Source organism: Convolutriloba macropyga, chromosome 10 (assembly GCF_964194025.1).
Source record: "Convolutriloba macropyga chromosome 10, txConMacr16.3, whole genome shotgun sequence".
Taxonomy (NCBI): domain Eukaryota; kingdom Metazoa; phylum Xenacoelomorpha; order Acoela; family Convolutidae; genus Convolutriloba; species Convolutriloba macropyga.
Window position 1 is genome coordinate 47942181 of NC_134477.1, and position 16101 is coordinate 47958281.

Sequence of the window (16101 nt, forward strand, 5' to 3'; positions counted from 1 at the left end):
ATTTACAAATAACGTTTAAAGACAAAATTTCTGTAACTGACCATGATATAAGTGAAAGGTTCAAAGCCCACTGAGTGAGACAAGGAAAGAACAATATTACTAAAATGAGGAGCTGAAGAGGTGTACTTTTTTGAGACAGAATTAAACATAAAAATTCAATTAGCAACAGATCCAAACAAAAAAACTCAAGACAGTTTTTGAAACGTTGAAGAGTTCAATGAAATTTCGAAGCATACAAGTAAATCATCTCCCGGGCCAGACAAAATAAGCTATCAACTACTGGAGGCGCTACCTAAAAACGTTAAATTTTTCATATGCATATTTATATCAAGCTCAATCAACAATTCTTACGTTCCAAGTCTTTGAAACAAAACTCTCAAGTAATCATGCTTCAAAAATTCTCTACAAGACAGGAGGAAAACAAGAATTTACAGACCAATTAACCTTACCAATTGCATTGCAAAAGCTTGTAAAAGTGTTATTTTACATCTCATACTAGACAACAGTGAAGCAACTAAAAACTTTGGATCGCAACAAAAGAAAACAGATGCACAACTGATAATCTCGATGTATTGACTCAGCATGAAAGTGAAGCATACCAGTGATCAGAATGATGGGACTTGTTTGCTTCGATATAGAAAATTTTTTTGATACTCTCTGGAGAATAGGATTGGTTGACTAACTAATCAAAATTGGTATACAAAAGAAAATCATCAAATGATTAAATGTTTTCCTCTCACAAAGAAAAGTGTACGAGAATAATAAGATTAGAAGAAGTAATAAATATGTCTCATCAAAATCTTGTGTCCCTAGGCTAGCGTTGTGGCGCCTATTTTGTTCCTAATTTCTGTCTCAAACATTCCTGTTTCTCCAGATAAAATTTCTCAGATTGCAGATGACGTCGCACTATATTAAAGGTAAAATTGCAGTCAATTAATACAGAGAATACTCCAAGCATCACTTGATAAACTCATAAATTGTAGTGATAGGCTCAAGATCAAAATAAATCCCACCAAAACCAAGTACATGCTGCTCAGAAACACTTCGAAAAAACAAGCAAGCCTTAGTCTAAGTGTCAACGGTAAACAAACAGAAGAAGCCAAGACCATGAGTTTCTTAGGAAAAACAAAGACACCACGCCTCAACTGTAATGACATAAAAACCAGAGCAAACAAGCGAAACGTCCAGCTGTGGCGTTTAAGCAACTTGAATGTTGACCAAGACAATTTACTTTTGCTGGAGAAGTCCCTCATCCGACTGTTAGTTATTTATGCAAACGCTTTTCGGCCCAACCAATCGAAAACAATAATCTCTAACATGCAAAAAACACATAACAGAGCACTAAAAATCTGTTTTAGAAAACATCAATGGTATAACATGCAAAAGTTAAACGAAGAACTTAACGCGCCTAACATAAGGAAACTTCAGGTCCGACAGATCAGAGACTACATCAAGCGAGCAAAATAGAACAAAATTGAATCAATTTTACATTTTATAGGAAAAAAGTCAATGTCCGAAGAACAATTGCAAAACCACCTTGGCTTTCTGATTGGGCAACCTACCTGACAATCAAACCTTTTTTTTTCGTCTTTTTACTCATTTAGACGTCAGTGATCACCGAGTAAGACCGAAAGAATCTTTTGGACAAAAGTCAGTGTTACATTTTTTTTCAGGATGCCGATAAAAGTCAGGATCACGATAAAAGTCAGGATCGCTATAAAAGCGCGATCTTTTTGATTCAGGTGACCAACGTTTCCCATTTTTTAAAATACGCCTTGGACGTCTCCGAGCCCTATACGCCTCAACAAGACCAACCGGTATTAACCTCTCAAACAGACGAAACTTCTTGTAGGCAACCTCCCGGGGCACCCTGGCTCTGTCACCAAAGCTCTTTGGAGGTGTCGTACGCGAGTGAAATTGCGTACTTGATCTTGAGTCGCGAGTTGTGTTTATGTTCTATGTCCTACTTGCGCGGCGAGTGCGCTTTACACAATTTCCAAATGAATCCGCTTTGCGAATCACGTAAGGACTAATTGTTTACTTTACTCGATTTGTAAAGACAGTTAATGAAGAATAAGTTAAATTGAGCAACTGTACGCGAAGTGCAAAACTAAGAGAATGAAGAATAAGGCAACTGGTATTCCAGAAGTCATAACAAAATGTGAACATTAATTTCCCGTTGTGGGAAAATGGGAGCAACAGACTAGCATGTGAAATAATAATGACTTATGCACATGCCCCTCAGGAATAGGTACATTAAATAAAATTAAGTACATCGTATGATAAGTTTACTGCACTAAATTAATTTATGATGTATGACATTTCTCCCGCTTCAAAGAAAATTAAAATTGCATAAACTAAAATTTTAATAACAATATGAATAATAATAATACTTATTCACCGGTTAAATAGTATCAACAATATATTTACTGGTTATCATAGCTAGTCATAATTAATAATGTATCAGTATTAATGTATCAGAGTTTTCACATGTCTTCTTCATCGATGATCAGTTCATTTGAAGTGCTGTGATCGGCTGGCCGTATACGGGGGTCAGTCGGAGACACCTGTCCTATGATAGGCGAGGGAAAGTCGTTATGAATCGGTTCAACTCGAGTAGCTGTATCCACAATTGTTTGTATCACTGAAGGTTGAATCGATTCGATGTCGCCTACTCGTCGCTTCCTACGGGGTGGAGCAAAGTTCGGAGGACACGAATTAGTAGAGTCACCTGATGAATCTTCTTTGTCATATCCATAATATTTAGGACTTTTCCTAGTCCCTTTGGTTGTTCGTGTTAGAGTATGGGCTAAAGTTGTTGTTGGAACTGAAGGAGATGATATGAGTGCTTCTTGCTGAGTATTTGTAGGCGGGGTGCAATAAATACTTCTTCAGTTATAATTGGCTGTTCGGGAGCAGCCTCTGGAATTTCGAGTACTACTTGGGGAGCGAAATTGTCCGGAATTTTCGGCATGCGTACTCGCATTGCGCGAGCAATGTTGGATTTATTCGAGGATACGCCACTACCAGTTTCTCGTTTTCTGTGTTTCATTTTTCTGTCTCCTTTCTGGATGCGGGTACACTCTTTAATGTGGCTAAGTATCTTAGACTCAGTTGTTTTCTCGTGTGTGCGGGGTCCTCTGCGGTTTATGTAGTCTGTCAATTTGGTTTTTCGTTCTTCACGAGTAACAAATTTTGCAATATCGCTATTGCGTATAGTCACTTCCATCTTACCCGGCTCGCGAATGACCGAAGTGTATTGGTCGGTCTTTTGTACTACCGATCCTGGGGCCAACACCTCATACAAGCCGTCCAGATTCTTCTTGGATCTCTTATGAAGGTGCTTCTTTCGGGCAATGTTTAATTGGACGGCGTGTTCTTTCAATGGGAGTAGACGATGTGCTTGCGTGGTGCGAAGGAAGCGTGATTCATTATCCGTTGCTAGCCGTTCGCGAATGGTAGCATCCTTTGTCGCCTTACACATATTACGTTTGAGTTCGTCGTCACTCCGGCTGTTTCTTAGTGTTCCTCCGGCAGCAATTCGTTAGGGGTTACAGTATCTTCATCTAAATAATGATTCAAAATTTTTTCATAACTTAAGTCAGATGATTCGGGTTGAGAACTTATATTACTAAGTGGTGTATTGGCCGTACGCCCGAAGTGAGATTCGAATGGCGAAAGCTTAGTTGTTTTATGTTTACATATGCGAAGCTGGTATATAATTGATTTTAATGCTGCTTTAATGGTGAACGTATTTACTTCTTTATGTGCGTCTTTAATACATGCCAAGCGTTGTTTAATTGTACCAATTAGTCGTTCAACTAAACCTATTGCACGATGATCATTTCCCGGAGCTGGTATTAGTGTGATATTATTTTTTGTACAAAAATTTTTTACTTGGTTACCTATAAGACAACGGGCTTGATCTATTCTTAAGGAACGAGGAACTCCATGAATTTGTATATAATTATCTAAAGATTTTATGACATTCGAGGCATTTGCATTATCAACTAATTCCGCAGAAGGGTATTTTGAAAATCTATCAATGCATGTTAAAATGTATATTTCATGTTCTTTTTCGTTATTAATGGGCCCTGCGAAATCTATTTGTATTTCTTGGTTTGGAACTATACATGGTGTATGTGCTTTAAATTGTTTTGCAGGAATAACAGATTTTAAGTTTTTACCGATAGCAGTGCAAGATTTGCACTCTATTGCTTTGACAAGCAAATCGCGATTCATGTAGGGCCACCAGCAGTGCTGAGCCATACATATCATCCCCCAGCTACCCGGGTGAATTGCATGTAGATCGTCAATGAGGGCCTCTTTGAGTGCATTCGGAATGGCCACCTTCTCGTCCATGCAAACACACCCGCCGGTCACGTGAAGGTCTCGCCAATAACTATGAAGGTATGGGTTGAGGGCCTTCAGTCTTTCTTCATCCCCCCGAATTATGCAGTCTCGCACTTCTTTTAGAACTGCATCCTTACTTGTGAGTGACGCAATGAGACCTTTGCTAAAGACTTTTCCCACCACTCGTTCAAACGACATTACTTGGGGGCTATCCGTTAGTGGGGTACTTAAGTTTGAATGCGAGGAGGATCTGCGTGGCGTACTCGTTGTTGCATTGTCAGTGAATGACACTTGAGGCGAAGCTCTGGTAGATCGAGAGGAGAGTGTTTTTCCCTTGAGAGAAGAAGCTTGTTGACTCATTGTTGATGCGAGTTGAGTTTTTTCAATTAAGTTAATTGACATGGAGGAAACAGAATGTATTTTTAAGTCCAATCAGAGTGTAATCCATTGCCTTCTGAAACTCAGCAGGCATGTCTGTAAGACCGTAGAATCCTGTCTTGAATCGATATGTGCCTGTCATGTCACCACTTATAATATTAAAATTACAATGATTAGCAGTTTCAGGGTGTAAGTTTAGTTGGTTGTAAGCGTATTTAAGATCAATAGTAGAGAAATATATTTGCTCCGCGGGTTCTGTTTTGTAATTTTTTATTATTTGTGATATCGAATCCATAAGTGTTTCAATATTTGGCATCTGATATTTGTTCTTATGTATTGCTTTCTTAAGAGTTTTAGAATCTAGTGCTAATTTTATGGTTTGATCTCGTTTGACTGTGATTACAATAGGTGAAATAAAATATTGGTCAGAACAGTTATTCAATTTTTCTATATGTCCCTCTGCAAGAAGTTTTTTAATTTCAGTATTTACTCGTTCTTGCAAATTGATGGGTACTCTTCTACCCTTTTGATGTTTTGGCTGGAAATGACGATGAAATTTAGATTTGACAATGTGTATTTTTGAGCGACCAATACGTGTAATAAGTTGAGGGAATTGTTGTGCGATACGTGTTTTAAATGGACATTGAGATGTGATAGTGTTGACCATACTACCTTCCTGTTTTGGAATTTGAGTTACTGATATTCCAAGAGCGTCAAATAGATCTCTTCCCACTAGTGGTTTTAGTCCATCACGGACTACTACAAATTCAGCTTCTTCAAGTCGCCATCCATTGCTCGCAATTGGTGCCTGTATCATACCTATCACGTTTATGGGTTCGTTTGAAAATGTTTTGAGTTCCTGGGGAGGCGCTATCATCAACCAACGAGCAAGAGGAGAATTTGCCACAATTTCCGAAGCAAGAGACTCGGGCAAAATACTGCACACAATGCCGGAATCAATGAGAAGTCCAACATGGGTGTTACCAATTTGTAGGATAGTGTTCTTTGGTTCGATCTGAATTGCGTTACTTGCGATGCTAGCGACCATATTGTCATCTGAGCTGTCGTAATCCGATTCGCATTGCGGGTTATAATTCATATTTTGTATGGCATTTACCGTTTGATCAATTGTAGTTTCTTCAACAGAGTTAACATTAGAGCGATTAGATTTGTTTGATGATGATTTCGGTTTTCTGCACACTCGCGATAATAGTTTTGGAGGCCACAATTGTTGCAAGTCTTGCCTCTCGCAATGCACTTGACTTTATGATTAGCTGACCAAGTTAAGCCACAGTTCCTGCAGAGTTAGTTTGGTGATCGAGGAAAGCTGGATGTAGTCGGCAGTTGATTCGGTGGTCGAAAAGGTCGTTGAGGAATTATTGCATTACCTTGCGGAGCAGATTGCGAGTTTGTAATTTGTAGTTGGTTTCTTTGACCTAGTTCCATATTTATGGCCAAACGTAATGCTTGGGCTGGTTCTAAAGTTTCTCGCAACAATTCCCGTTGAATTTCTGGATCTAACATATTTGCAATAAATAAGTCTCTGATGAGGGTGTCTTCTTGACTTCCGAGCTCACAATTTTCAGAAAGTTCTTTCAATTTTCCGAAGAAATGTTCGATAGACTCTCTTGTCTGTTTCGTGGTGAGAAGTACATATCTGTCGAATGTGATGTTGCGCTGACGAATAAATGCTGTTTCCATGATTGTGCACAGTTCTGCTGTTGAGAGACTGTCCATCTTGAGATGTGGGTTTTGACTACAGACAATTCGACGTCCTTCAGTACCCAAACTGACATATAGCATTGACACAGTCTTTCGATCGGCTTGTGCCCATGGCTTGTCTCCGCACATTATTCCTATCTCCAGTTGTCTCTGGCACCGGTTTTCCCAGTTCATTTTTGATTGAGCGTTCCTCGCCAATCTTTCCCGCTCCGATTGTGCCGATGATCCCGTTATCGTAACCTCATAGATCGGTTCAAGTGGTAGTTGCACTGTTTCAGGTTTTGGTTCCAACAAAGTGTCTATTGTGATATTTTCCTTCGCAAGAAGAGCTAACTTGGCCTGCATCTGCCACTTTTCCCATTTCAGCGGCGGGTCTACACTAGGTTTATCCCAAAATGGCTCAATGCCAAGTGGAGTTCGTTTTTGAGCTGCTGACTGCGCCATGTCGTACGCGAATGAAGTTGCGTACTTGATCTTGATTCGCGAGTTGTGTTTATGTTCTATGTCCTACTTGCGCGGCGAGTGCGCTTTACACAATTTCCAAATGAATCCGCTTAGCGAATCACGTAAGGACTAATTGTTTACTTTACTCGATTTGTAAAGACAGTTAGTGAAGAATAAATTAAATTGAGCAACTGTACGCGAAGTGCAAAACTAAGAGAATGAAGAATAAGGTAACTGGTATTCCAGAAGTCATACCAGATTCATGTGAACATTAATTTCCCGTTGTCGGAAAATGGGAGCAACAGACTAGCATGTGAAATAATAATGACTTATGCACATGCCCCTCAGGAATAGGTACACTAAATAAAATTAAGTACATCGTATGATAAGTTTACTGCACTAAATTAATTTATGATGTATGACAGGAGGAATCACCCAAATAATTCTGTGTTGAAACTTCTCCTCTGGAGGAGGACTCTCGTGAGTGTTGCGCACATACATTTTGTTACTCTCCACATACATTTTGTTACTCTCAAGCGGAAAAATTGAACACATGTATAAATTACGAGACATATCGAGACCGGCAAACTTCGAAATTAAGGATTTTAGAGTTTCTAATTTACGTATAACAAATTTAATTCAAAACTTGAGACAAACTCATTGGCCACAAAATTGAACGAAAACTGTACCGGAAAGGCAATTCTTCGGCCAAAACGTCTGTATGTTGGCGCAATAAATCAGTACACGAAAAAAAGTCACAGCGGAAGTTTGATCCCCTCACGCGCTACAGTTCTCTCGAGTAAAGAGACATAGCAGATTGATATTCAACTCTGATTTTATTTTTAGCTTGAATCACTTTCTTTTTTTCCTTTTTTACTTGCTTATTCTTTTGATTTTCCTCGCGGACAAAACAGTTATTTACTTACCTTCTAACTTACCTTTCAAAAATGACAACTATCAACCGCAAACGCTGCTAGCCAGAGGTACACAACGACAAGAAGTCACATCGATCAAAAACCAGTAAAAAAGCCCTACACGGTGTTTAAAAGGGTTCCGTGCCCCAGAAACAGTGCACAGTTTAGAGCCAATGACCCAAAATCAAACATAAAGTAACAAATATGCACTTCAGGGTGTTTTGGTGGATCACAATGTGACACCGGGCATTCATATAAAAGATACCTTTAGGATAAAAATGAAAAAAACTCAACTCAGGGCAAGAGATGTATGATTCTTCGTAATCACACTAGATCATAAATGATTTCTGAAATCATTCGAGATCATATCGAGCATGGACAGTATGAAATAATCAATGATCCTTGCATGAAATCAACTTCAGCCCGATTTTTAGTAAAGAACTGTTAGATATAACTAATCGCCAATTAATTTTTGCTCAGATAAAAAGTTTCACGAAATAAGATAAATGTACTTTATATGATTTGATGAATTCCAACTATTTAAAGATTTGGCTGGTCATTGTTATTTTTGAGCAAATCTAAAACCAGGACACCATGAAGGAAACGAATGATGGAGGAGTTATTGTCTGATCATGCCTGATTATCCTCATGATTGTCTGGCTTCTCACAGTGGCTGACGTTGTCTGGGTGACCCTAGCTCATTGCTCATTTTAAGTCCGGACCTTATCATGCGCAGATGTTCTAAACAAGTTTCAAAAAAGCCGGTTTGCTCAAGTTTCTGTTCAGTTGAATGATTTGTCAACGGTAAAGGAAAAATATGTGTAACATTAAAAGGAAAGTTATATTTACAATTAAAACATTGAGTTAGCCATGAAATAGTCGTCGGGTTTATACAAAACTACTGATTCTCGAACCCCCCTCCCAACTCATGCCCAATTTTTAAAATCGAAACAGGCACAAATCAGGCAACATATTTGCAAATTAATACTAAATTAACATTAACCTTGCATTTAATGAGGTAAGATAGATTTCTGTGATAAAATTAAGGAAAAGTCAATAATTTTTTCATCAATTTCTTTGTTCTGTCTTTATCGCTCATGGACGTTTTGTCCGGGCGAATCCTGTCTATATGTATCTTTATGTTTCTTCTCTCGTTTCCGGATATTTCTGGGAATCTGTTTGTATGGTGTTCCTTCCAGAATCTCTCGCGAACTTCGATACTTGATCTTGGATTTCAACGTCTCGCCTTTCTTTGTCGCTTCCTCAAGTCGGTTCTCGGCTTCATAGTTCTCCTTTCTCATCGCTAGGACCACGTGACTTGGCGTGTCGGGAATGACGTAAGCCAATAGGAATTTGGCAACGAAGCAGATGTGTTCGAATATGAGGAATATGAGCAGCTGGTCTTTCAAAGATTCATCTTTGCCGAATGAGCTGGTAAATGCAATCACACCTGCGTTTACGACTACAGCCACCCACGCAATGAACTCCAAAATTGCATACCAAGTTCCTAAATATCCAGATATGAATTTTACTTTGAATGAATTGATAGAACAATTTGTATTCTTTAGTTACAATTTGTGAGAAAAACATAAGAGTTCAACTCAACGACCGTCCTTCGCATCTTTTCAAGTCCCTAATAGGTTCTCACATAATAGTCTAAACAATAAACTAGACTAATAGTCTGAATGTTAACAAACTAAATATGTTACAAACTAACATAGATTACAAAAACTAAATATGAGATATTCACAAGGTCAATAACTTCATCATGTCCATCTTACTACAACATTAATAGTTAATCTGATTTTAAAAATTATCTAATAAAAATTTATACGAGTTAATAAACTAAGCGAGCCAAGACTAATAAATACTCTATAAGAATATAAGGAAACCAGATTTTGACACAACTTTCATTCATTAGTTAACCTCGCGTTAAGTTCCAGCCTGTCAAAATATTTTTAGAGTCCAGTTTTTGTTCAATCTAAAATGAATGATATCGTTTCGGTTATCGCTGCTACCCAAGTTGAGGTCCCAGACCAAAGCGACCTCTGATCAGATGATCCTCGAGCCCACACCTGCGCATCGTGGGCTCCAATTACATAATCTGCAAAAATTTTATCGCGCACGAAAGTCGACAAAATTCTCTTGCGCACGAAAGTTTGGACAATAGTCTGGAACTTGTCTGATCAGACGTCACTTCGGTCTGGGCTGGTCTCATCAGAGGTCAATTCGGTCTGGGCTGGTCTGATCAGAGGTCACTTCTGTCTGGGCTGGTCTGATCAGAGGTCATTTTGGTCTAGGCCAACTGGGAGTTTGAACAGAATAATATAAGTGATGAAGGAATTATGACATACCAATATCTTCAGCTATGTAGGCCACCGGTCGCCGATACTGCCACAACATTCTCTGGGGATCCAGTCGGATATCGACCAGCCAGAAAATCAACGCCACCAGCGGACCCAAAGGAATCGATGGAGCAAACAACACCTGGTACCCAAACGCAATCGTCTTTTCTAAATACTCTTCCAAGGTAAAATTTTCCAGCGGAAGCTTAACGTATTCCCTGATCATCATATTTTCCTTCAATTTTTTCATGTCGTTTTTCTCAGGTGAGACTTTGGATCGTCTGCACTTTGAAATGCAGTCCAGTGCGAGTGACTTGACCCTGGGTAGAATTATGTCGTAGCAGAACTTGGGCACTGGCTTCGCGGCCATCAGAACCAGAGTTTGAAGCGCTAACTCCGACATACAGTTGTCATTTGGACATTCATCCGTGAATTTGTGACCTTAAACAAGTCAAATTGACCTTTGATGATAAACGAGATTTTTCTAATAGTTATCGTATGAAAATCATGAATCGTTTGTGCTTTTCAATGATGCATGCTAAGACAATGTGAAAAGAAAAACAGTGTATTTGGGAACAAATTCTTGATTTCAGGACGTTCAGACGATCTTTGAAACCCTTGATCCATTTTTTAAAATAATGTTGATGCAAAAATTTGAAAGTACTCCATAAATTTAAGATTTTTTGGTGGGTTCGGTTGTAGAAATTTTATCGTTGAAAATGAATTTTTTCAGCCAATGAGAATCTGTGAAGAATCTGTTTTAATATTTACCCAATCCCAGTATTCCCTTAGTTCCAGTGCCTCCTCTGATAAAAGCAATGTAGAAGAGTGAAGAGTAGCTGTTCACAAAGTAGAATGCAAATATCTTGATGATTAGGGCATCGTCATATTCCGTCTGAGTCCTGTGGTTCTCCCAGTCTGTCAGAATCCATGCCAGTTTCTTGTAGATCTGCTCCAGGATCTAGCAATTTAATAATCCAGATAAGATTTAGCTCGACATTATTGAGGACAGTTGTTGCCACATATATTATGCTATATATGTCTTTAAAATTTTTCTAGTTTTAAAAAGGTTTACGCTAAAAAAAACAAGTCCATTTCCCCAAATTTACAACTTAATTTGACGCCAGAACAACCTGGAAAAGGTGATATTTGACTATGCGCCAAAAATTGAAGTAAAGGACCAAGCCAAGTTCAATAATTCAAAATAGCTCTGGCAATATTTTCAAAGCTCCTGTTGAATTCCGCTTGCTAATTCAGTCTTGTGGATTACAGGCTAGTATCACAATCAATTGCAACACGTCAAATTTCGAGCGAAAAGAGCCATTTTGAAGATATTTTTGAAGCCATTTTTCAACGTTTCGTGAAGCCATTTTTCAACGTTTTTGAGACCGTTAAGGTAGAAACCAAAAGGAACAAAAACAACGTAAAAAGCGGTTATAAGATACAATAAGATAAGCAATTTCAAGGATGTGGTTTTATATTAGAGAGAATCTTGCAAAATTCTTTCGAAAGTCTTGCAAAATAAGTGTCGTCCGGTTTTTCACTTGAGAAGATCTTACCAAAATGGCACAAGCGTTCATCACAGCAGCCAAACCAGTAGAGAGAACCAACTGACTGAAAGCGGAGTTCTGCCATTTCCAAGAGGAGAATGCCCTGTAGATGATGACCCCTATTGTGGCAGCCAGCACTACACACACCATGAACAGTAGAGTCACAAATGACCCAATCAGTCGAGGGATCTTCCGGCTGAAGGGGAACACTTTCACCATCTGACCAGTGAAGGGGTCCATTGCGTCCGTGTCACCCTGGAAAAGTTCATGAACAATTATTTAAAAGCCCGTATCTAACGCTCAGAGAATGAGAACATCAGTACAGATTCAGAACAATTTCAGAGAAATCTTGATTTTCAGTACTGATTCAGAACGATTTCAGAACAGTTTTGTATCGATTCTGAAACCTCTCTGATTCAGAGCAAAATTCAGAATGCATTTCTGAATTGGCTCGGAAGACTTTGGAGCAAAATGCCAAAAACTCTAGCCAAAAAAATTAATCCCAACTCTGCTGTTAAATTCTTCTATACTGGAACAAATTGATAGTGATTCTCTGCAAAATTTTTGAACTCAGACAACCTCATTGAACAATATTTTTTGAACTCGATTTATATTTTTTAAGGACTCGAGAGCGGAAGCAATGGTAAGACCTAGCTTGGCTCATAAATTTAGCCGAGTTAAGCACCCAGAGCATTGCATTGCAGAAACATTGTAATTCCAGAGAATTTATATAGACTTTTTTACAATTCAAAGAATTCGAATTGTATTGGGGCGCTGTCTTTTTTTTTTTTTCGTTCACACATTTTCATGATTTTTGAAGTCAAATTGGAGTAGTGATTTTGGTCACGCCGAAACAGGAAGTGGAGCGAAAAAGCGAGTGGTTTTGCGGCGTGAAATTTTTTCGCTCTAAATTTAAAGTAGAGTGAGAAAACGGGGTTTGAACAAAAATTCGCTTTCTCGCTAGTGGTTTTTTGTTCACATGCGGCAATTTCACTTTGATTTTTACAGTTTTTTTACGATTTTTTGGATCGGATTTTTTTCTAAATGGTTTTCCCAATCCATTCATAGTCCGTTCTTGGTCTAGTTTTCTGTTTAGTCAATCAAAATTCTTTGAATTGTACGTCAGGACTTGTCCTGCTATGTTTTTATAATTGTACAGATTCTGTTCATGTCAAAATCTACACTGAGCAGTTTTTTTCAGAGTAAAATTGTACTTCTGATTTTATCCTGATTTTGATCTGTTCATAGTTATTATCATGCAATTATCAGCCTAATTAACATTATTGAATTACTCTTGTAAGCTTAAAACCATTCTGTTTTAAACCTGTTTCATGATTTTTGCATGCTTTTCTGACATGCTCAGGCAGTTTCATCGTTTTCAAAAATTTCTTTACTAATTTTACTATAAAATTACTCTGCACAGCATGAATAGTTTTACTGGTTTTTTTTTCTGGAGATAACGACCTACTTTTTTGACGAAAATAAGTCGTTTCAGTACTGGTTTTACAAGTTAATATTTTTACGCAGGTTTAGTTCTGAAACACTCTGGGTGGTCAGCCTGGGTAGTTATGAATTTTCTCTAGTTCAGATAAAAATAAGTCTGAATCAAAGCTTGACTTCGAACATATACCTTCCTTTTTGAATGTTGAATTCTGTTTTTGAAATCTAGACTTTAACAGTAGCTTAGTTTGTAATAAATAGTAATTAGGAACTGCTGATGACAAGATCATTTCGAGAATTTTTGATCCCATATAAGACCCTATCTATCTAACCTACACCCTCCCCCACCTACACCCCACCTAACCCCTGCGCACCCCCCGCCAGCCCAGCCTCCTATCGCCATTTAATACACTGGGTACCCGCCTCCCACAACAACGGACCCCCCAACCCTCTTAATCTCGGCTATTTTTTTCCTATATAGTCAACTTTTACTTGAGCTGGGTAGTGACGCTACTTCAAGAACGGCCGACAGAATTTTCCAATTTTTCGAAACTAGTATTTGCAATTAACGCTGGGATTTCTCAAAGCAAAATAAATGACGCAAAACCAACAATATTAACCAAAAACTGCCACAAATGTCTTTTAGCCACAAATGTCCCAGAGTCCATAAATAAGCCGTTTAAAAAACATTGAATCGGCCGATGCTTGTCAAAGCCAGAATACCCTTATGTAAAACTTGACCCTCATTCACCCATTGCCTGATTTGGGGGATGTACAAGAACTCATTTCATAATCAGTGGTGATTTTTTGGTCTGATCAGGTATGGCATATTTGGCTCAAACAATCTTCTAGCATAACTTTTAGGATCCTTTTTTTGTTTTCCTCAATAACCATTATTTCATAAAATGAACATTGCAAGGGCAAAGAGTATCAAAGACATGTTCATCTATTTTGGGAGAAAAAAAACTGTCCAAATAGCTTTTCTCATCCAGTGAAACTGCACATCAAAAATATTTATTCTACAGACACTTATTCTCAGACTTTTCATAGAATTGTCAGCCGATGTGTAAACTGGGTCTTAGATTGCACAGAAAAACAGATGCGCGTAATTCATAGTGTCGATAATCAAAAATAAGTCGATATCCAAGAACAAAAGAAACCTTAAATTGAGGTCGATCTGGCTCCAAGTCTTCAAAACTGTTCACGTCCCACTCATATTTTAGGGAAGCGTTTCTCCTCTTCCACAGTTCAAGGAAGACAGTGGCCCAGAGACATATGAACAGACTGTAATAAGGGGTGAGAGTGTTGTCCACTGCAGTGTTCACTATGTCCAGGATCTCCTGCACGTCCAGTCCAGTCGAGTTGCTGTCAGCACTGCTGTTGTCACGCAATTCAATGTATCTGGACAAAATAAACACCCGAGTTGAAAACAAAAGTCAATAAAAGTCAGGAAATAGGATAATATATAATATGGATAATTTTAATATATATTTTCGATTATTCCGAAGGCATGTAAACATCAACCTTTCGGTTAAATTACTTATTTACATGTTTGGAAAAAAGTTCTGAAAAGAATATTTTTTTCCGTATGCTTAGTTTATTTCATTTGCATTTCTACACAGTAAATGAAATTAAGGTAAATGTCATAGTCTAATCTCGTGTCTGTACGCGAGAGTCGTGTTCGTCTACTAAGTGCATAAGATGCAAATAGGAAGAAAATACTAAATGTTACAAAATGTTGAAATGCAACCGTCCTAATTGAGAACTCAAAAGAGACAAAGATGTTCAGATAAATTAATGCAGAGACAGACAATAAGTATATGGCAATTGCAATAAGGAGATAGCAAGGTTGCACGATCTTAAAGGTCACATAGCTAGAGAAATAATGGTAAACGTACCAAAAACTGATATCTATCAATGGAGAACTATATAGTAACGCGATTGTCGGATACCAAACGTAACCGATATGAGTCGCGTGTACCACATTTCCCCTTTATTGGGGAAACTACGAATTGTTAGTCTGCGTAAAAGAAAATTAATGGATATGCAACACTGAAAGGTGTAATCAAGTTTAAGTAAAACAATGCATGATTGAAATGAATGAAATGGTTGAACAAGTTTGGGTAACAAATAAATGAGACAAATTATTTGAAGATTTGTTACAAATTAATTCATTATATACGAAGTATAAGTTATGAATCAAAGTAAGTGATTGAAGTTTTTATGGCAACATAATTTTTTGATGATCACGCTTCATTTCTTTCCACTAGCAAAAAGTGCTCTCTGGAGAGAAGTTTTGCTCTGTTTCTAGAGCGGATTTCTCAATTGGTTCACAATTCAACATATCTTATACGTATCCGTCCAGGGTTGAAGTCGATAATGAACAATATGGGCTTTTTTATGCATCAGAATCTCTCTGAGTTCTCTCTGGTGACGCAATATTCACGTATAAATTCTCGATAGCGTTTTGTACGGACTCGACTATCGAAAATTTAGTCAACAGGGATGGGATGCACCTATCTTCCTGATATCTGGTTAACAGGGGCATAATTTTTACTCCTTTCTGTTTTGTGCTGCATGATGACTGTTTCATGGATTTAGGTCTGGACTCTCTGAAGCCGAACAATTACCTTACGAATGTGTCTTCTGCTAGTGCTTGTGCTCTTCATGGAGGAGGTAGGGCGAACTTCCGTCGTATGAAGATCCTGACCGTCCTGTTTGTCAATTTCGGCTTTTTAATGGATATCGGCGCTTCGTCTTGATGTTTTTTTGGGCTTTTCATTTTTAGAACCTTTATTTGCAGGGCCCGTTGCACATTTGAAGATTTTGTCTTCCTTTTTCCCTAGTTTAGACCTTGTCTGTTTCAATTAAGTTAGATATCGCTATTTACACACCGTCTCAGTTCCGATGCGTGTACATTGAGTTTTTCTTTTGTGGATTTCTTCGTTGTCTGTT

The 16101-nt window shown here is 38.2% G+C and overlaps 1 protein-coding gene across 2 annotated transcripts in view; it reads right to left on the bottom strand.

The window, feature by feature from the left end:
• Positions 1 to 8576: 8576 nt before the first annotated feature.
• Positions 8577 to 16101, bottom strand: part of LOC142348177 (anoctamin-7-like) — a 47748-nt gene continuing 40223 nt past the window's right edge. For both annotated transcript variants that reach the window (XM_075399417.1, XM_075399418.1), the window contains 5 exons: positions 14307 to 14547; positions 11716 to 11961; positions 10928 to 11117; positions 10166 to 10597; positions 8577 to 9318 (listed from right to left, as the gene is read on the bottom strand). In XM_075399417.1, the coding sequence (XP_075255532.1) occupies positions 8900 to 9318; positions 10166 to 10597; positions 10928 to 11117; positions 11716 to 11961; positions 14307 to 14547 (1528 nt within the window). In that variant the 3' untranslated portion in view covers positions 8577 to 8899. The remainder of the gene's footprint in view (positions 9319 to 10165; positions 10598 to 10927; positions 11118 to 11715; positions 11962 to 14306; positions 14548 to 16101) is intronic.